Raw genomic sequence first — 22,715 nt, forward strand, 5'->3', positions numbered from 1 at the left:
ATAATAGGTGACAGTCACAGATCTGTGGATTTTGTCGGGAGTTACATAAGTTTTTAGCTATCGTCGCCTCTGGGATGCAGCAGCGACAGTTTTTAGAAAGTTTAGGTTGCGAAGTGAACTTTGATACTGAAAGCAACACAAACACAGCACAGATTATACTAGAACTAGTACTAGTGCAATGCCCGTTTAAAAAGTGCCTGTCCGATTGCTTGGCCTCTAGTATTGGTCCGGCAGCTTTCTTGAGAACAGCTCATGCGAACGACTACATACTCCACACTGACTGCGGCCGGTTATCAAAACGTTAACATTAAAACTGACTCGTGGACTGGCTCTCGTAGTTGGCAACCCCTGTTCACCATCAGCTGTTTCGCAGTTAAATTGCTGCCATTGTTTCCAAGATTTGCTGCCTCATAAGAAAAGCTTCAAAAAAAAAAAACGAACAACGAGACGTAAGAGGCTGATGTGAGACAGGTGTCAGAAGAACAAACCAGAAGCTTGGGGAAAGCAGGCAGGAACAAAGGCGACATGTGGAAACAGAACAGACGAACCAACAAAGAGTGAGGGAACAACACAGGCTTAAATACAAACTAAACTAACACGGAGGATGAGCTGCAGGTGGAGGGACACTGGAAACAGGCCACTGCTAACGAGGCTGATGTGAGACAGGTGTGGGGGAACAGTCAGACTGGGGAGGAGCACAGGAACACAGATGGGCAGGAAGACACAAGAGGAGATAACTCCAAAATAAAACAGGAAATCAACAAACCAAAAAACCCACATCATTACACTACCTAAATATGTCCGATGTTTGATTATTCCCAGAGAAATGTATGAAAACGTCTAGAAACTAAGAAAAAAAGTCCTCAATCTGTCCTGTTATCTGGATCTGCACCAAAAGTTAATGGGGTCTATTCTGGGCTGAGACTCATCCTCCATCGGACTCGGGTAAAAACAAAAAATCCTTAGCAGAGGTTATAAATAAATAATAAAAGATGAGCTTTGAGTCTTGTTGATGTTATGTATCTGGACTCTCTATCACCTCTATTATCTCATCTTCAGCCTTACTGATACTTCCCATGCTCTAATGCACAGTGATGATAAAGAGGATGACAGCGAGTCTCCCAGCGCGGTTTGTTCTTGCGTAATACAACACGATGTAAACTGTTTAGAGTTTCCCCAACATCACATGCGAGGCTTTTTCCTCCCCACATGACGAGACGCTTGTCTAACTGTCACATGGACACGCTGGGTGATGACAGAAGACCGGGCTAGAGACTGCAGTCTTTTCTTTACTGCCCACCTTCCTCCCTGCCAGCCTTCTCTTACTGGTTTTATCACTGACAGCCAGACAACCACAGGGAGCCTCTCATTGGTCAATAATTAGCTTATTATCATACCGGCTCTGTCAGGCCCGTCAGGCTGATTATATGCATGACAGCTGGGAAGAATAGCACTGCACATATCAGCCCTGTTGAAGGAAACCCTCTCGAAAAAGTTACAAAAACATCGACTCTGTGCTTTCTGAGAGCAGTGACATTTAAGAAATACAGCATTTTAAACATCAGTCCTGAAACCATTAATTTTGAGTCAGTAGTGTAAATACTGTAATCCTCTGTGCTAAGAGAGAGGAAGCGTCACGTTTCCAGAGAAGGCAGGTGGTGAAATAAGAAAAACATTGATCTCTGACGTTTGTCCTCTTCGGTACAGTGAAAGTGTGGAGTGACGTTGAGGTGTTGCCTGTTTTATTTTGTTGTTCTCTCTGGATGTGTCATGTTTTGCTTTTCGCTTCCTCCCTTTGTCCTTTTCCTGCTTTTCCCCTGTTCACCAGTGTTTGGTTTGTTAATTAGTCCGTCTCTATGTAAGCCCGTGTTTTTCTCGTACTCTTTGTCAGTTTGTCTGTTGTTGGATGCATCTCCTGCTTTCCTGTCTTGCGTTCCTCGTGTTCCCAGTGCTTCTTCTTAAGTTTTTGTCATTTTTAGACTTCTTAATCCTTGGCTTTGCCTGTTCCCTCTGTTTTTGTTTCATTTTGCTGCCAGCCATTTGTCGAGCGCCTTTTATACGCTTTGTTATTAAAGCTCGTCTTTTTTTTCTTCGTTTACCTGCCTGCCTCCTCGTGTCTTGCATTTGGGTCCCTTTCTGTGTTAACTCTTAACATGCACATAATAAATGATTTAAAGTGACATGTAAGTAAATATTTAACGTGCTCCAATGATGGTAGCTAGGGCTGCAACAATTATCAGATTAAGGTAAGCTTTTTAAATTGCAAGCATGGTGGTGCAATGGTTAGTGCTGTTGCCTCACAACAAGAAGGTCTCAGCGTCTTTTGGGAAAAAAACACCCTGTATAAATAAAGATTGAATGAAAATGCTTGTTTTCTGTCTGTAGCCTATTGCCACTGACCCTGATCTAAAAACATTTTTATGAACGGTGAAATATAAAATACTTCATCTCTCATTGCTGGGTAATCATCTATACACTTGCAGCTGTTACACTGTGATCCCCTGGACCTCCCGGCTGCACTTTGCCTTTCCACGCCTTTCTCGCTCCGTCAGACGAGCAATGAACAGGAGGACAAATTATTAACCGCGACGTGTCGGGACCTCACACCACAGTAAATCGATTTGGTCGGTGACAAATATAGGTTGTTTTAATACTCAGAGCCTGGACATGCTGCCATCAGCTCACAACAGAAGGAAAGAGAAGGAGAGGGAGGTGGAGAGGATGTGTGGCGATTAATAAGCCCATCTGCTCTCTGCTGACTCATATTCCTCAGTGTAACACTGTCGATACCTCCGCTTATTCTGTTGCTCTCTGATGACAGCTGCTCTTACTGCATGTGCAGTTATGTCAGATTTAATAAGACATTAATCTGCTCTAGCAGCCGTGCTCTGTAAACCTACTTCAGCAGGAGATCTTCCACATCCACAGAAAAAGAAAAAAAAAATAACAATGCCCTCATTTTTGTTGCCTCACAGCAGCAGAGCAACCTGCCCTCATTTCTGAGGTGCTACAGCGAACTGCGTTCACAGATTCAGTTTCAGCCAGTTACTATATGTGGCGACGGATAAATAATCTAATAATCTGAATAAATAATCATCTAAATTACAAAAGGACAAAAGAACCCTAACACATATTCAGAGACAGAGCTAACCCTAATTTGCCCCACTTATTGTATGAACCTCCCTCCTCCATCACCCCCATTCACACACACACACACACACACTTACACTCACTCAGCGAGTGATGATGCTGTGGCAGTGCTGCTGATGCGATTTGGCATTACTAGGGCACGATTCCTGCTGAATGCCCTAAAATTTCACCTCCCCTGTGCCCCCATCCCCACATTCTCAACAGTCCTCTCAGCAATCCCTCCGGCGACGCCCCTGTCTCCCAGATCTGTTGTCGAGTCTCACCATCATGTAGTCACGCTAAGCATGTTCAGGCTGTGCAGAGTCTACGATGAGTGTGAAGTCGAGACAGAAGTGTTTATGTTTATGCCCTGCGTGGTTCTGTCGGGAATTCTGGTGCAAATATGATTCCCAAGTGTCTTGTAGACGTCGGCGCGAGTTTCGTTGGAAAGACGTACTATGGGGAGCGTTTGCTAATTGGGAGGATGTTGATGAGATGTCAACCAGTAGACCATATTCACATGGCGGCCCTTTTCCTCTGATTAGCTCTAATGTCGTACCGCTGCGTTCCCAGTGCAAGTCCTGTAAACGTAGGAAGTCTGACAGATTCTCCTTCTGTTGATCTGATTGGTTCGGTTCCTGCCCTTTTCCAAACTGTTTTCAAGGACGACATTCTCCAGATGGTTCTGTTCAACAAACCGTCTGGGAGAAACTATTTAGAGATGAAATAACCCGATGAGAAGGACTCTTTTTCTGGTGAACTAAATACCTGATGATTGATTCGCATCATGTCCCACAAATGGACCTGGTTTTGTGCACGGGATTGTCAGGAATCGTCATGTTGAAACAGGAAGTGGCCTTCCTAACTGTTGACACGAGGTGCATAGCCTAAACCCCAGACCACCAGTGCACTTCACATTTTTGACCATTACAAAAAAAGAAACTCAAATCAATATGAGGTCATGTGTGTTGTATATTTGCAGGTCTGTTGGGCAGCACCCGCTTCACCGGTTCGTCCCAGAACTACAGCACCCTGCTGCTGGAGGAGGCGTCCGGGCTGCTGTACGTGGGAGGCAGAGGAGCGCTGTACGCACTCAACACCTCCAACATCTCCACACCCGGAAACCTCACGGTGAGTGTCGAGACGCCGCGAGCCACGACATCGCCACGTAGTTGCCGCAGCAAGCCAGATTTCGCAAGTTTTCTCCCGTTTCTCAAGTGTTGAAGGAGGACAAACTAATAATAGCCTTAAGCAGATTGAGCAAAAACCCATTGTGTTCCTCCAATTTTATGGATATCGGATTAAATGCGCCAGGCGTTTATTCAAGGGTTACTGAAGAGAGTCAGAGCTCAGTGACGCTGCCAGAACATTAAGTGTGTGTCCTTCTCTTTTCTCTCTTCCTGTCTATCATACACACACTTGTTTTCTTCCCTTTTCTCTCCATAGATCTTTCTATTTATCTATTTTTCCATCTCTATTTATTGAGCGAACTGAGTCATCCCTATCCCCCCCCCATTGTTTGCAGATTGATTGGGATGCTTCCCCTGAACAGAAGAAGCAGTGTCTAAACAAAGGCAGAGACAATCAGGTACATGGCTGCAGCTCTTCTCTCTTATTGTTATTATTATTATTATTCACACTTTTTCTTTTTGAGAAACTGTCTGAAGTCTTTATTTGTTTGTTGAGTTATTACCGGAGAACATAATGAAACACTTCTGACGGCATCTTAAGTGGATAATCCTTTTAATTGATTCTTAATCCACTTTCCCTGAAACCCTGAGAGACTAATTGTTTAAAAAAAATGGCACTCATTCATTGAATATTCTCATGAAATAGCCCCTGTACGTGACGTGCATCGACTGGCCTGTGTTCTCTCTGTGGAGCCAGAAATAGCCTGTTTTTCTCCATCTGTTCTCTGCAGACTGAGTGCTACAATCACATCCGCTTCCTGCAGCGGTACAATGAGACTCACCTGTACGTCTGCGGAACGAACGCCTTCAGACCTCTCTGTGCTTACGTAGTAAGAGCCCGTGTGATTTACTTTCAGCACAGTTCCCACTAAAACGAGATCTAAAATGAAATGATGAAGTGAGTGTTGTCTCCTTTCTCTCTGTGAGGATGCAGAGCGGTTCAACTTCACCTCGGGCTTCGAGGAAGGACGAGACAGGTGTCCGTATGACCCAGCAAAGGGATACACCGGCCTCCTCGTAGGTATGTCTCCCAGACTTGTTTTTGATCCATCGTACGTACAGTTCGTTAGTGCAGTCAAAGCCGGCAGCACGGATGGGAAGCATGTCTTTGCTGGAAAAAGAAGCGACTAAAGCTCCCAAACTATATTAGACTAAAGAGTCAATGTTTAAAAACCTGCAAGATTTCCACAGGCAAATGGTTAACATTACAAAAAAGACAAAGAGTCTGTAGCCGTGCGACCTGCTCTGCTTCATACATGCTTGCCAACCTTAAAAATTAAAAAAAGAAATACAGAGGATTTCAAAACCAAAGAGGGCGTCTGGGGCTCTCTAGAGAAATCTGAGTTTCAGAGACTGACAATGAAAATATGAAAAGACTTACTACACTTACTAAATACCTAATCTCACCTTGAGTTCACTAGAAGAATACAGAATAATTCTCTGCCATGAACTTTTGTGAATCTCTGGCAAAAAATACAATATTCTTCAGTTTTTATTCATATATTCATTTTTTGCTTCTGGCCCTGGGAGAGTTTGTGCACAACGCTGCCCTATCTCTGTCAGCCTCGCGATGGTGATGATCGACAAGGCAGATTTTTCTTAAAAACATGCCCGTTCCTTTAAAACTTTATATGAGAAATGGGAATTCGGAGGACGAGGCGTAATAGAATCAAAGGGGAAAAGGTGTCAAAATGTGTCATAATTTGGGAGAAATACAGGAGAATTGACACCAGGAGGAAACTGAGGGAGGGTTGGCAGGTATGGCAGTTATATAGCTGAGCTAAATGCCAACGCTATCATGCTATGTGTCTGTGAAAGGCTAACCATGCATTCACATGCTCCTGAGATGGTCCCACAGAAGTAGCTCTGCCGACTTCGGTGTGTTAATGCTCATGTTGCTTGTTAGCAGAGTTAATGATAATATACTATTTTTCTAACTCATCTGGGTCACTTGATGTGGACAGCAACTAACCTCAGAGCATATTAAATATTACATGGGAGCAAAAAATTGATATGCAATACATGAATTATTTAAAGGTTACTGGGGGCGCTCTGGTAGCTTCATGCTGAGTCCTCAGCAGCAAACCACGGTTGGCTTCCAACCTGTGGTTTGCTGCATGTCATCCCCACTCCTTCTCTCTCTCCTCCACATCCTGTCAAACTCTAACCTGTCCTATCAAAGTAAAGGCTATCTCCATCTTTTTGGTATGACAATCACTCTTTGTGTTTTCCTGGTTTGTTACTGAAGAAACTGTTTGATGTTTTTTGACTTGCCAAATGTTTTTCCTCCTCGTGAAGCACTTTGTAACTTTATTTTGAAAAGGTGTCATATAAACTAAGTTAATTATTTTTAATTAGTGGGACAATACATCACCAATATTTCACAGATACACTGAAAGGATGCAAACGCAAGACACACAGGCAGACAGGCAGGTAGTGAAACAAAAAGCTAGCTTTAGTCAGCAGAGGTCCAAAATCCAAAAGTACAATCAATAAAACGGCAGGTGACGAAAACTGGCAACAAAAAGGCAAGCAAGGACAAAAAACAGAAACACACACACAAAGAGTGAGGGAACAAAACTAACGAGGGGATGAGGTGCAGGTGGAGAGACACAGGGAACAAGGCAGGGCTAATGAGACTGATGTGGGGCAGAATCAGACTGGGGAGGAACAGGAGGGAACCAGAACACGGGGAACAGCAGGAAGTAGAAAAATACACATGAAGACATAACTACAAAATAAAACTAGGACACAGTAGACATACATATGATTGCCAGGAGGAAGACACTCGCACGTGTACAGTGTAGTCACTTCTAAAGCAGTATGGACAGAAGGAATGATTACATCGATTAACTTGTGGGAATGTGAGTGTTGTATTGAGACGGACTCAAAGAAATCCTTTCATTTGAATGCAGCAGAATTAAAACAAAGCCTCAAGAACATATTTAATCACTCTGGGATCTGCGTCTAATTACCATTTACAAATATTACAACACGGCTGGGCGGTAGGTCGCAGTCTGCCTGCCTACGCTGCAGAATGCTTCTGCTTTCATTTACATGTGATTGACCTCTGACGTCCACCTTTCTTTGTCCTCGCGTGTCTTCCACTGAAACGATCAGACGGCGAGATGTTCACGGCCTCCCAGTACGAGTTTCGCAGCTCTCCAGACGTGCGGAGAAACTTCCCTTTCCCCACGCTCAGGACAGAGGAGGCCCCGACCCGGTGGCTTCTGGGTAAATGCAACACACGTATACACAAGTTTATTTAATTTCTATTACAGTAAGCGACTACGTAGACCAAACCCCATTGACATTTTGCACATTTTTATCTCATCAAATGTTTTGCTGTTACAACATAAACCAGGTTGACCTCGAGAAGGAAAATCACATCAAAAACCGCACCGCACTGCAGCTCTAACTGGCTTAGTCGTGGCAGTTCAATCGCACTTAAAAGCTCCATCTTTAGTTTCCAAGGAGACACTTCCTCGGCTGCTAATAGGTCTATGTTTGAACCTGTGTGTGTGTGTTGTTTGTGTGTGTGCACAGAGGCAGATTTTGTGGGCTCCGTGCTGCTGAAGGAGAGCATCAACAGCTCGATCGGCGACGATGACAAGATTTACTTCTTCTTCACGGAGAGGAGCCAGGAGCAGATCGCCTACCCGAGCCAGACCAAAGTGTCCAGGGTGGCCCGAGTCTGCAAGGTCAGTGTTGTGAAAAAGTACTCAAAAGTCATACTTGAGTAAACGTAAAGGTATCGTGTTAAAATATTACTTTGGTAAAAGTGAGAGTCATCCAAAAAGAAAGAGTAAATTCTACGTATATTTGGCTCTGATGCAGCATGTAATCTGCAAAGTAACTAGTAAAATATATGAAGTGGAGTATAAAGTGCATCATTGGCCTCCAAAATGTAGTGAAGTGGAAGCATAAATATAGTATAACCACCTCAAAATTGTGCCTAAGTAATCTACTTGAGTAAATGTACTTAGTTACTTCCATCAGTCGAAATGCAACTGTAACAGAAAACTCAACAAACAAGTTCATTGTGTAATTACAAACACTTCCCCAGTATTTTATTTATTTTCCGACTGCATTATCATCATTTATCAGTATTTTTAACATTGAAAGTAACTAAGTACATGTACTCAAGTAGTGTACCAGTACACTTTCAATGTGCTTTTGATAAGTAGCAAGGTCGTGGAAAGAAAAGGTTGAAATGAGGGAAAGTTGCAGGAACGGAGGGATTATTTGATGCTTTACGTCCCCGTTACAGAGTGAAGAGTAAATGGATTTTGGGAGACTCTGTTCTCCGTCTCTCTCTCTGCTGCTGTTCTCCTCTTACGGTAATTTCAGCTGTGAATGAACCGGCGGCTGGGCGTCTCTAATCTTAGTTTCTTCACTGACTGGCGGCGATTCTTTCTGTGCCGCTGTTGCCAGGCAAACCACAAGTCCTCCAACCTCCACCTCCAATGGCAAACCATCTCCCTCTCTTTATTGCCATCTCCTCCTCCTCCTCCTCCTCTTCTTTCTCCTCTCACCTCATTTCACTTGCGATCAGCATCCCCGGTCTAGACAGCATGCCCAACCGTTCCTCGAGGTCTCTCCTCCTCCTCCTTCTTCTTCGTCCCCACTGTCGTTTCTTTAAGCCGTGCACGATGCCGTAATCACCATCGCAGTGTGGCGTTGTGCTGGATTTCTGTCGCAGTGTTTCTCTGGCATCAGGAAAAAGTGTCCAGACGTGTTCAGAAATCATTTCACACCCTGCAGTTGTGAGAAGAGGTGGCATGAATGAACGACAGAGCCACATATTGAGTAACCGCTGAGGAATCTGTAACGTTCGTGGGCAGATCAGGGACACAGGACGTGAAGTAAAGTTAAAAAAAAAGATGTCTTTAAGTGGAAACGAGGGGATCTGTCCAAACAAGGCAAACAAATCCAGACAAGGGAAAAAACAAAGTAACTAACACCATGAAAATACTGGAAAGCGATGAACTCACAAGGACGAACAAAGACAATCTGGCAGGGGAACAAAATGTATCAAATGAAGTGGAGAGGAAGTTTAAAGTAGCTGAGAAAGGAAATACTCAAAGTACCACAGAGTTGTACTTAAAGGTACACCTTTTTGTTTTTCTCACATAGTATACCTTTAACTTTGAGATGAAAGTGAGAGGTTTATTTTTACTCTCGAGCTGCCGTCGCCTTTGCGTTGATCTGACGGCCTTCGCTTCAGACTAGTGAAATGTTACCGGGTCCGACCTTGTGGGATCGCCGTCCTGACATTTAAGTGAGTGACTCCGGTTCAGACCGAAGGCAAGTTGAATTTCCATCTCATTTATATAATGAGGAGCACGTCTGAAAGGGGCTTACTTTTCTTTTTTTTTGCAGACGTGACTAACTTCTCCATTTTTGTTTGGATTTTACAGACATCTTTAGGTGGACTTATTGTGGTTGTTTTCCAGTAGTACATAGACAGTTTCAGATCAGTTTCCTGTTTTAAAGATTGACTAAAGTGTTTCCGTTTCAGAGATTTTGTGTCGCCTTACTCAAATTAATCACACACATGTGATATTCAGACTTTATGACATGTATCTGCGTGTTTTACTGCATGTCTTTACATTATATTTGTTTCTTTTTATCTATGCAGTCTTTTCTTTAGATGATTGACGATTTCCTCCTTCTGAGCTCTTTTACTGTAACCGCACGCACTCCAACAGTTCATCTCCTCACGATCCCTCCTGCACCCGAAATAAGTAATCTCTGGAAATAAAGCGTGGACTCCTCACCTCGTCTCTCTTCATCAGCGCCGTGCAGTTGTCGGAGCTGGTGGAGAGTGTAATAACTCAGTCTGAACTAGGCCATGGCAGCACATGCAGATGTCGACCTGGTCCCCAGCTCGTCCCCGTGGCAGCCAGACGCCGCGCCGGTTGGAGGCAGATCTGCAGATTGCGACGGCCCTGGCAGTCGCCTCTGGCCTGAAATCACTGAGGACTTGCCATTTTTGAGCTGCCTTACTAGTTGTCCTCTTGTGTTTGTCACTTCCCCAGCCAGACTGCATCGACTTCTCTGCCAATCATGACCCATTTTCACAGAGAAGGGTGTAGAGAGAAAGTTTTTTGAGGGAGATAAAGAGCAAAAATCTGTGTTCTTATGTCATTATTTTCAAAGAAAGAAAACCTGTACATTTTTTTTCTGTTAATCTCAAGAAACTGGCTTCATGTGTGGCTCAAAAACAGCAGCACTTTCCATCATGTCGCTTGGGTTAATTTCCCCACAGGCATGTCTTTGTGGTGCGACTCTTGGGCTCTTAGACTCTCAGATTTACGTCATGACAGCCCGATGACCCGCACGGCGATTTGATTGACGCAGATTGTAATCCATCAGAGCATCCCGTTAGCTCTTTCTGGTATCCATCTCTACAAGAAATGCTTATGTTATTTTCTCCCCGGCATCCATTTTAAACATCCCTTTCCCTCTCTTTCTCTTAAACCCCAAAATGTGCGTGGTGTTATTGATTGAAGTCTTCCTCGCGCAGCCGACTCTTATGCGTTATGTTGATTTAAGTCACTCTGCCTTTATTTGCGTGGGAGGCCGAGGCACAGGGAGCGTTTTGTTGATGAACGACGGACGTCTGCGAAACACATAAAGCCGAAGAAAGATGAGCCGCTTTATTTCCGACAAACAAAGAGAAAAAGGAGTCTCTTTTTTTCTTTCCTCTAAATGAGGTGTGCTAAATTACTCTTTTAGGGAGAGATCTCTCGCAGCCTCGCCTCCCAGTGCTGCTGAAATGCAATTAGAGCAAATGTGCTAAAGTAGGCACTCGGTAACATTCAGCTCCACTTTCACCAGGCTCCTCACATCCTCCCCCTCTCTTTATATGTGTATATTATGATTTGATTATAATCACAGATTAGTGTGTAAGTGTATATGCCAGAATGAATCAGCTCATCCATCCATCCGTCGTCGTCTCCTCTGTGTGCAGAACGACTGGGGCGGCCAGAGGACCCTGCAGAGGAAGTGGACAACCTTCCTCAAGGCCAGAATGGTTTGTTCGGTCCCAGAATACGAGCTGCACCTCAACATCCTGCGCAGCGTGTTCGTCCTGCAGGGTCGAGACGCTCAGAGCAGCATTTTCTACGGTGTCTTTGGCCTGGAATGGTAAGAAACAAACAACAAATTCTGCTTTTATTGTGTGACACTTGACAGTATCATGTAGTATATATTCAGTCTCAGATGTACTGTGCAGCATTTTATACACATTTCAATCAGGATTCAGCCGGGGAAATCTGGACTTTAACTGCAGGGCAACATCCGATGTCTCCAGGGCTCCAATATTCAAATTATTTAATGCACCAAAGTAGTGACATTTCAAGCAAACCTGCTCTATTGACACCGGATGCTGCCCTGCAGTGTGCAAGCCGTCCGTTCAGTGTTTGGGTCACATTTACAGATATTGTTGTCATTGAGTCCAGCATTTCTTCTCTCAGCGTACAAACACTTCATCAAAAAAGTCAGGAAACTAATTACCTCAGAATTTCCAAGTTAAGTAGACCATTAAATTTAAGTTGTAGCTAAAAATTTAACAACTTAGAATTATGAGTCTACTTTGCTTGGTTATTTGAGGTAATCAGTTTGGTAAAGTCAGATTTTACAGGATTTATAGGATCAAGGCAGACAAGATGGCAGGTGAGAGTTTAGGGGAGATGTGAAACGATGCATATAAATAGAAATGATTGTGTGCCGTTCTCTTCTCTTGATGCCGCGACTTCTTCTCCTGTATCTCACATTAATGAGCGTGACATTCACCTCCTGAATAGTGAGCGCGAGAGATAAACTGCACCGAGTTGTTTTCAAAGTGGAACCTGCAGCATGTGAGCAAAGTAGTTTTCCTTCCTCTGAAGGCTTCATTCTGCTTACTCACATTATCGTCTCTGAGACGGCTGATGAAGTCAAAACTCAGGCGGAAAATTAGATTTTATTGGACAAATGTGCACATGTTGCAATATTTCAGGATTAATCACGAAAATAATCAACAGATCAATTGATAAAAAATTAATTAGTTCAAACCCTGGGTGTGTTGCTATCAAACAGACGCTGCAGTCAGAGCCGAGTGTCAGAGGACGTCGGCTGCCGGTACAATATCTGGCAGCGACGTGAGCCTGTGTTTGTGCTGATATGCAGAGTCATGCTGCATAAAACTGTCCCAAGGGTGTTTAGCTTGTGATGGAGAGGATATCGCTGCAACAGGACAGAAACACCATCCTTCTTTTACTGCTTCGCTTCCTCATGAACATAGTAGATAACCTCATGCCCTGCATCAGCTCCCTCTCTCTCTTTCTTTCTTTCTTTCTTTCTTTCTTTCTTACACCTGTGTGAGTAGTAGCCGTCACCATGCGTTACTCTCAGGTGTGCAGGGATGAGTAAGCCCCTGAGCTACACTTCTCACCAGTTGTGAAGACAGATTCTGGTTACACTTCAGTCTCATTCCTCTCACCTGAATGCTTCTGAAGGCTGAGGCGGACACACAATGGACTGAAGAACGTGACGCAGTCATTGCTAATCTCACCTTCGGGGCTTGAGGGTCACCTGGCTACCGACTCATGCTGTTGTTATGTCGTCGGTCAAATCTTTTCTTTCACCGGTGCTCCGCCGAAACTGCAAGCGGGGCTGCTTTATTTATGACTCACAGGGAGTGGGTGTAGAAAAAAATCTGCAAAACAAACATTTCCTTCTGGAGTGGATGCTGGGAGATAAAGAGGGAAAATCACACATCTGTCAGTGACGCCACAAAGACAAATTGATGAGATCCAAGAGGGAAAGCCAGAACTTTTCTCCTGTAACACACACAGTTTTCAGACAACAGAGAAGAGCTCCCGGCAGCATAATTACCTTTTTGTCATTCAAAATGTGATCAGCTTCTCCCCAGATAATAACCTCTCAGTGTTTATCAAACGTTGAATCATTAATCCTGAGTGTGTCCTCTGGTGGGGGTGGTCGGTTGTCTTGCAGGAAGAATATCAAAGCATCTGCTATCTGCCAGTACTCCTTCGCTGATGTGCAGAAGGTGTTCGATGGGCCGTACATGGAGGTGCAGGACTCAAAGTGGAGGGAGTACACCGGGAAAGTGCCACACCCGAGACCTGGATCTGTAAGTTTCATCTCCGAGGCTTCATTTCTGGGGGAAAAAAACTTGTAGAACGTAGAAATGAATCTTGGTTTCTTTTTGCTGAATCTTATAGAGAAGATCCATTTTATTTCATTGGATTCAGCCCCGACCTCCTGCTGGTAACCCGTGGTACGGAGGAATCCTTTAAGTTTTGCCGATGGAAGCTTGAGCTCAGTCTTGAAGGGGAATAAGAGGCTCTTTGATAAACTTTGGGCGCCTTTTTGGACTGGCATCTTTCCAGTTCCCCTCTAAATGTTTAACACTCTCTCCAGCATTTTTTTACTGCTTTGCATTAGTTGTGTACACACTGATCTGTCTAATGTATCCAAGCTCTGAGATCGCTGAATAATGTATTTAATATCCTGCTCTTTCCTCTGCCTCGCCTCTCTGCAGTGTATAACAGATCTGCACAGGTCCCAGGGCATCAACTCGTCTCGAGACCTCCCTGACAACGTCCTCACCTTCGCTAGAAGGCACCCGCTGATGGCCAGCCAGGTGCACCCGATAGGTGTGCGTCCGCTCATGTTCAAGAGGAGCGTCAACTACGTGAAGATAGCCGTGCACAAGGAGCCGGCGCTGGACGGGAACATTTATACCATTCTGTTTTTGGGAACTGGTGAGTTTTACTCCTGAAATCACATCAACAGACCCAAACCAACAATGAATTGATCCTGGTGACATGTTTTACCTGGTATAAGCTTCTTATTTTACTGTGAGCTCCATTGCTGCACCAAATGTGAATTAATCCACCGCTGAAAATAGTCCCTAACAAATGCACTATTTACTCCTGTTTGAGTGATGTAGGCTGAACGCTTACGAGTCCAGCTGTTTTAGGAAATAGGTGAGTTTTTCCTCTGATGAAGAAAGTTTTTAAATGCTGAGAACCACAGGCAGCGGAGGGAAATCAAAACGTACTGAGAGACGGATGACCTCATTGTTGGTTTTGGTCTTTTCATGGGATTTGTTGACAATAAGAAAAACATAGAATAGATTTCTCCTTTACAGAAAACAGGCTTGATTTTGTACTCTCTGTTGACTCTGAAGGTTATTCAGGCGTTTCGTTTGACAAGTTTGTATCTGTGTTTGCAGACGACGGCTGGCTGCACCGAGCTGTGGACATCGATGGAGAAATGCATATCATAGAAGAGCTGCAGCTGTTTGATAAACCTCAGCCCATAGAGAGCATGGTCATATCCTCTGCTCTGGTATGTAGTCATGTATGTGGAGTTATACAGAATGACAGTTATGCAAATGATGAAAATCTTTAATGATTAATTTATTACATAGAATAATATATGCTGATGGACGAGTTTTCAGTGGAAAAAGAAAAAAGGAAGTTACCTGCAAATACAAATGGATGCATCATTTATGTTTTGTCTTACAGCGGAGTATCTACGTCGGCTCGCGCTCTGGAGTCGTGCAGGTACCGATGGCGGCCTGTCAGAGGTACACTTCCTGTTACGACTGCGTGTTTGCCAGAGATCCGTTCTGCGGCTGGGACGGGAAGGTGTGCGTGGAAATATCGTCACGTGCACAGAGGTGAGGAAACACACTGCTGTACACTAAACTAACCGAGTGACTCAGTGTTTTCTAAAGAAGGTATTTTGACAAAGATTTGGCAGAATATGACCCAGATTCTTGTTGAAACGGATCAGTTTGCTTTGCTTCATCACAGATCCAGAGTCTCTCCTCCTCCTCTGCAGTTCCACCTGTTTGCTCTGCTTGTTTGTGTCTTTCCTCCTGAAGCTCCTTTGAATTATCTATCTGCTGCTGCTATATGCATTTGGTTTACAGCTATAGGAATGTTCCAAACTATGCTTCTAAAACTTGGAAAATGTCGCATTTTTCCAGGTAAAAGTACAAAATGGCATTGCATACTTTCATTTAGATGCTGAACTCAATATTAGGCAAGAGAAAATATGTGTCAAGTCCCCCATATTCTTAATAAAACAATCAGTATTATCAGCCCCTGAGTAGTCCTAAAATGTCCAAACAAGATGAATCATTCTGATTATGTGTACATTTTTGTATTACCTGACCTTTTACGTTTTGTTTATTTCCTCTGGGCTCGACAACAATACCAGAGTCTAATTAATTATTTATGCAGTTTACTTTCTCTTCCAACAGAATTTCTATGAGAGCAGGTCTGAGACGATGTGATTCGACCTGGATTTTTCTTTTCAGCTCAGCAGGAGCTTCTCCAGGATGATTAGCCCCAAAAAAAAAAAAACAACAGAAAAAGAAACATTTGGATTTAAAACAGAAACTTCTCTCGCAGTTTGTCACAGCATTTAGGTTGAAAGCAGAAAGGAGACACTGACTGACATGGATCACATTTTTACTTACTTACTTTTCTTTCACTTCACTTGAAGTCTCCATATTTAGCAGCATACAAACATTTAAATTAATGGGTTACAACACAATGACTGAATTTTCATTTTTGTGCGAACTGTTTCTTCAATATTTCAGTGGCATTTTAGAGTTGTTGAGTAGATTTATCTTTTAAAAATGCATCAGATTTTATACATTTATCATATATTTACTGTAATGTAAAGTCTTCATTTGTTAAGTAACTGGTCATTTTAGCTCATGAATAAATGTAGTGAAGTATAAAGTAGTTACGAGTAATCAGAGTTATAGTGGAGTCGATGAATAATGTGGCATGAAATTGAAATACTCAAGTAAATCACCTGAAATTTTTACTTATGTAAATGTACTTTTCATTCCTCCACTGCTTCCTGGAATATTAGATGGATGCTGTTATGCTGAATTAAATTAATCAGAAAAATACTTAATTAAATTAAATCCTTTCTCGGCATCTTGTGTTGAGCCTGGTCCGGTCAGACTGCGCTGGATGGGTTTGAGCCAGCGACTATTATCAGCTCCTTCCAAACACACACACAAGCAGCACACAGACAGAAGTTTGGCTCATCCTTGCACTGCAGACTGTTTGTGCCTCTCTTCGCTCGCTCTGCATGAGTGAATAACAGACATCTTAATCTCCATTACGGCGGCAGACACATCAGCCTCTCCTGTGGATTTGTACGGAGGCAGCGTCACATTTGCAGAATGCAGAATTGAATGTTGATGCGATATCGTGCGCTTCCCCCGGTTCGTGTTGCACAGCGTCAACTTCCTTTTCTGAAGCAATTCAATTATTTAAGGAGAGTGAAAAGCAGTCTGCTTTCTAGTGTTTTTATTTACAGAGGTTGTTGGAACACAGAGATGTTGATAGCCACGACTACATGCCACGACTCTGCACTGATCCGGGTGAAATTATGTCTGCTGCTCCCTCAGCGTGGGACCTTCAGCAGTTTGATCTACAATAGCAAAATCTGTGAATTCAAATTGTTGCTGCATGAAGTGGGTTTTCTCTCGTCTGAGGGTTGTTTAAGAACTGTGGTGTGTTGGCGAGAGTTCACCCCACCTCTTACCTGTAGGGCTGTTTATCCATCTAGATTGCTTTGGTGTGAGACGTCACAACACCCGTAGAGATGTTGGCTTCATTGGCTCGCCTCTCGTCCATTAGTAGATGCATGATTCTCTCTGTGTTTCTGGAAAGAGACACTTTTTTCAGATGTATTTTTTGCCGCTTAAGAGTGATATCTAGCTCCATTGTTAGAATCTAGATGGATAGATTGTGTTTTCTGCCTTGCGTTGTTTTGAAAATTTGAATCCCCGTTTCAGGTCAAACGTCACCCAGGATATCCCGAGAGGGGTCAGGGGCTGTAAGGAGAATTCAGGAAACGGTATGTATACAAGCACACACTCGACGTCTGTTATATAACATGCATCACTTTCAATTTTTAGACATTTTAGAACTTAATTTTACTTCCCGTCCATTTCCCTTCGGTAAACTGTCCTGACTCTCACACACAGATTATGAGGTGAAAAAAGTCCAACACGTGCTCTTTTCTCTTTTCAAGCATTTAGCAGCTATTAAGGGATTTCATAGGTGCTCGCTCCTCGCTCATCCCTCAGGTCCCAGCATGCACATTTTAATCAGTTCCTGTCTTGCTGGAGGTCAGGCGGCTGCTCGCTACATTTAAAGAGGCTTATGAGACGTGATGGAAAGCGATGCTGAAAGGTTGCACGCTTTCACATTGAAGATGTAACCTTGCTGACCTGACATCTCGTTCTATATTCATCCCTCTGTCCTGCTGCAGTTTTGTCATCTCTCTGCCTCTGTTATTTTAGCTCCATTTCATGTCTCTTCTCCTCTCTTTCTGCCGCTCAGTGGTCCATCGGAGGCGTTCTGTGATGGCGGGCGACGACGTGCTGCTCCAGTGCGAACTGCGCTCCAACCTGGCACAACCACGCTGGACGCTAAACGGCAAAGAGCTCCAGGGATACGGCCTGGATTCAGGCTACCGCATCGGCACAGATGGCCTCCTCATAATCGGAGCTCGTTCCCAGCAGAGCGGGTCTTATCGCTGCTTTGCTGTGGAGAACTCGGTCTCAGTCCTGGTTTATCTTTACACCGTCAGAGTGCACACGGACTCGTACTTCCCTGTGGAGCCCACGGCCACGACTAACCCCACGACAGTTTCCAGCCCGACTGTTCTCTCCACCAGCAGCCCCACCGAGCAGCCCCTTCCCTCGCCTCCTGCCCCGGTGCCTCCCGGACCCGAGTTCCAGACCTACAGACACATGGAGGCCGTGTACATCTCCCTGGTGGCGGTTCTCGGAGGGCTTTGCCTGGTGTTGACTGTGGTGCTGCTTTATGTGAGCTTCTGCACCAGACGGGCCCCTCAGGAGAGAAAGTTCTCCCAGCATGGGCTCCAGGTCCTAGGAGGCTCTGAGCGAAAGAGGAGCTCCCATCTCGAGCTCAAAACCATCTCCAGCCACTGCAACGGCCGCCAGGATCGTCGCTCCATCTCGATGCCAACCTTCGGGGACCTTGGCGACGGCTTCCTCCAGATAGTTCCAGGCGAGGGCCAGTTTTCTCCGAGCAAAACACCTCCCCCTGCGCCACCTCTTCCTATGCCACCTCCTCTTCCCAACATGGACTACGCCAACGGGCTGTCGGCAACTCTGCCCAGCGTGCTGAGGAAGATGAACGGGAACAGCTACGTGCTGTTGAGGCAGGCCGACTCCGAGGGCATGTCGCCGCTCTACCACTCGTTCACGGAGGAGCTCAACAGGATCCTGGAGCAGAGGAAACACACACAGCTGGACGTGCACCCTGACGAGAGCTCCATTTAGGACTCCCCTCTCAGTCTTTGTCCTACTGTTATTTATTTTGACCCCAGCGGTGACCCGTAGTCGTGGGGAGAACTGACTGTTGTATTAAACGCTGCTGTTATTAACCCAGTGTACCTGCAGGTCGTGTCCTCACCTGATCTGAAAACGTGCAGCCTCTCGTGTCTCCCATGACTTCACTTCAACAATGGACTACACTGACCAGAGACTGCTGTTGGAGAAAGTGGAGCTGTGAAAAATTTGACTGCACTATTACAAAGTCGCCACGAGTAGGGAGCTTAATGATGCTACCTCAGTGTAGAAAGATGGTCGGTCAGATGACACAAAAAGGCGGGAGGAGCGAAAAGTGGGACATGGGTACAAATGATCACATATTTTTGTGACTCTGGAAGTGTTCAGGAAACTTTGTAGTGCCCCAAGTGGAGCTCAAAGTGATACTCCACCCCAAAATCTGTTTCTTTGTGCATTGTTTCATGGCTAATCTGTAGGACCCTGACACACCCGGCCCACAGTAGGCCGTCGCCAATATCAGGTTGTCAGTGAAAGTTCTTCAGACATGAGACATATTTTCTATTCTTCCTGCCCAGCGTTGTTGGGTACGTTTGTTTTCTTTATGTTGCTGCCTACAAACAGAAAGTGCCCCCGGCTCTTTCTGTTCAGTTTTCACTGGAGTATTGCAAACGCTCCCAATTTAAAAAGGCCAATCGGCTCTGGTCAGACAGAGCGCAGCTTCTGCAGTGAGAGGCGTCGTTTTTATAAACGCAGCAGAACACAGAGCAGAGGAAATACGATCATAATACGTTTCGAATGATAGTAAAAGGTTTTACAGTCAAAAGAGATCAGAGTAATCTGAGGCTATGGTACCGAAACAATATTACCCTCTGACATTTTACAGTATAATGCTCATTCGTCTTCTGCGGTTATTTTTGTGAAAGTGACGCAATAGTAGTGTAACTCATTACTCTGTAATATTGTAATGAAACTCAAAACTTTCTTTTTATGGACATTTTTGTCTTTATTTGGTTTCACATCATAGTTTTTTAGTCAGTTTTTTACAATGAAGAAATGAAATAACAAACAGAACCTGGGTGTTTTGCATTTTAGATAGATGAATAAAAATTATTTATTTTAAAGAGTTGAAATAAAACATATTCAAACAAAAGGAGGCCGTTTTTTGGGGGAAATACGCATTTCCCACTTCTTACAAATGTATTTCCCTGAGGCCTGATTGAAATGGTAATTCTTTCCATTACAAAGATTTCATAAATTATATCGCACCAGTTCTCTCAGGATGGGACGTCAGACTGAGGCAGTTTCTTTGTAATTGCTTTTCTAGCAGCTGCACATAGTATTTCCAGATAAGTATTTCATTTTCATGTTTGTAGATGTTGAAAGTAAAAGACCAAAAAGGACTTAATCCCATAATACTACGTAATACAGTCTCTAATTCTGTATAAATCTTACGCCAAAAAGCATAAAAGTAATACTTTCAAATGATAGTAATGAGTAATATGTAATACATTACATTTTTGAAGTAACTCTGGTGACCAACAGCCAGATATGTCCAATTTAAAATACTGAGAGATTAACAAGAAATCAACAAATCCTCACATTTGAGGAGCTGAAACCAGCAAAAACTTGATATTTTTGCTTCATAATTGTTGATTAATCAACTAATTGTCATTTTACAACCTCCTTTCATGGCGGTACCTGTTTGATTTTATGTGGAGTATCACTTTGAGTGCTCGGGTGGTAAAGACGAATCATGCATTTCAGTTTTTTTTTTATTTAAACCACTCTTTCTTCATGCTCCTCTGTTCTCATGTACAGTTAAATGCAATAACTACATCACTGTTGCGGCTTTTGGTGGCAATGTGTTGTGTCAGTGCCAATGGAAACACTTGTAGCAAACTGTGAAACAAGTTGGATTTCTTTCTCCAGGTGTCTTTAATGTTTTCAGTAGTAGAAGTCCATTAAAGGCCGTTGACGGGCGGTCAGTTTGTGGTCAGATCGATTGGATTCACTGACAGCTACAGACTGGCTTCAGGGCGACAGGAGGCTGAGAGGAAACTACAACACGCGCTACAAACAAACAGATGAGATACTGAACAGAAAATGCTCATTTTAGTTTTTTACCTACCCAACCAAACATATTTTATCTTTCCCCTGAGACATCAAGACTGTAGTTTTATTTCCCTCGATGTAAGAAAAAGCCACAACAGTTTGTCCTCTGCTGTGAAAAAAGCTGCTGGTGCCAGGTCACCGAATCGGACCAGAGAAGACCTTCACGCATGCAACCCCACAAAGACATCCTCGGTGTTTACCTGACATCAGAGCAATGCCAGAACAACAAGAGCTGCAGAGCCCACAGAGTCTCCTCGCCAAGGTAGACAGCGCTGTGATTAAATGGCACATATTTAACTTAGAGGGAAAGTGACTGAAATGAATCTCTGAGCGGTTTGTAAACGTGTCACGGCCGGTGGTAAATAAAGATCTGTCATTGCAGAAAAGTGTTGAATCAGCTCTTGTGGCAGCGGCTCAGCAGCAGCCCTCTGTGGTGACTCGCGGCGTGCATTTGTCAGAGTCGCTGACAGTAACAGCGGTACTTGGCTCGCCTCCACGGGGATCGGAGGAGGAGGAGGGGGGACTTCTTGTCTGTTTGCATAGAGCCCTGTCGTCTCTGCAGGTAGAAGCAGACAGAAAACATTTGACCCGAGTGTCCTGGTTAGCCATGCAGGAAGCAGATGATGATACAAGGAGGCAAGAGCTCCTTTGCACTTGCAGGTCTCCTTGTTTGCCTTGTAAACCACTTTATTCTAGACCTTTTGTGATTGAGAATATAGTCTAGAAAATGCACTTCATGCTTTGACTAAAGGCCTCAGATCCCACTGATCCAATAGCATATGTACACTTTTACACTGGTGGGAAATACAGTATCTGGCTATAGATTGAATTTGGACAGGAGAGAACTTCTTTAAACCATTTTTTTTTTAACCTGAAACAGCTGTTATACCACTCTTTTCAAAGCTACCACACTCCACTGACAAAACACAGTAATTTTGCCTCGAAGATCACAGTTTATTTGTGTAAATGTGGGACTTTGATGCTTTGAATAGTTAGGTCAGATTGTAAACATCCTGTTAAAACACCAGACCAGCGAAGGTTAAATTGGTGTTTTTGCCAATGGAGTCTGGTGGCATTGAACAGAGCGATGCTGGGAAGGGCTGTCTGAGAGGTCTGTCTCTGCAGGGATGATTTGCAGACTTTTTTTTTTTTTTTTTTTGCATCTGCTGGCTGAGGTGATCTACTGGACTGAACTTTTTGAACCTATAGTCATTTAGCCTCCAAAATATGTAAAATTAGACAGGTTACCATTTAATTTCTCCTGAGGTTACATATTTAGGTGTGTTTTCCTGTAGCCGGACCTGTGTGTCCAGTCAGAGAACACATGACGATACAGCTGGCTTCTTTGCACTTGCTTTCTTCTCGTCAGCCTTTTTTTTTTTTTTTTTTGCTCTTTTAACTTGTTTTTCATCCTCATTTTCATTCCTCCCCTCTCTCTCCCCTCCTCTCCGCTGCCTCTTTTGTTTTCCCGTCTCATCACCTCTGGATGACAGTATCATCTATTACTCTCTCCGCTCGCATTCACACTCTCTCAAGGACCCTGCTGAGTGTACAACGGCCCCGATGGCCCCCTAATCAATTAGCGCCCCGGAGTTTGTGTTTGTGAACACAATGTTCTGCATTAGTTTAACGTCAGAGATACAGTTAAAACACTATTCTTAGATTTCTAGCCGGTATTTTGATTTGTGATAGCCTAGATATGAATCTGTGTCACTACATTATTGTGTACTAACTTGGAAAGACTGATGAGGATCGTTGTTTTCTCATCCCTGCTATTTTACAGGTGTGATTCTTGAGCATTTCATTTTATTTAAATCAAAGCTGTAAAGACGTGTTCTTGTTGGGTTATACTTTTATTAAATTGAGTTTAAAGGAGACATATTCTGCTTTGTTTTCAGGTTCATATTTTT

At 43.8% G+C, this 22,715-nt stretch overlaps 1 protein-coding gene across 1 annotated transcript in view; it reads left to right on the forward strand.

Moving 5' to 3' along the window:
- sema4gb (sema domain, immunoglobulin domain (Ig), transmembrane domain (TM) and short cytoplasmic domain, (semaphorin) 4Gb) overlaps window positions 1-20,774 on the forward strand; it is a 34,869-nt gene extending 14,095 nt beyond the window's left edge. Inside the window, exons 3-15 of the mRNA XM_084342844.1 lie at window positions 4,112-4,260; window positions 4,655-4,717; window positions 5,051-5,149; window positions 5,247-5,340; window positions 7,440-7,553; window positions 7,866-8,020; window positions 11,296-11,471; window positions 13,323-13,461; window positions 13,873-14,095; window positions 14,569-14,684; window positions 14,864-15,018; window positions 17,167-17,228; window positions 17,717-20,774. Coding sequence (XP_084198970.1) covers window positions 4,112-4,260; window positions 4,655-4,717; window positions 5,051-5,149; window positions 5,247-5,340; window positions 7,440-7,553; window positions 7,866-8,020; window positions 11,296-11,471; window positions 13,323-13,461; window positions 13,873-14,095; window positions 14,569-14,684; window positions 14,864-15,018; window positions 17,167-17,228; window positions 17,717-18,684 — 2,513 coding nt within the window. The 3' untranslated portion in view covers window positions 18,685-20,774. The remainder of the gene's footprint in view (window positions 1-4,111; window positions 4,261-4,654; window positions 4,718-5,050; window positions 5,150-5,246; window positions 5,341-7,439; window positions 7,554-7,865; window positions 8,021-11,295; window positions 11,472-13,322; window positions 13,462-13,872; window positions 14,096-14,568; window positions 14,685-14,863; window positions 15,019-17,166; window positions 17,229-17,716) is intronic.
- Window positions 20,775-22,715: the final 1,941 nt, after the last annotated feature.

The sequence above is a fragment of the Pagrus pagrus genome, assembly GCF_965226575.1.
Source record: "Pagrus pagrus genome assembly, chromosome: 21".
NCBI classification, from domain to species: Eukaryota; Metazoa; Chordata; class Actinopteri; order Spariformes; family Sparidae; genus Pagrus; species Pagrus pagrus.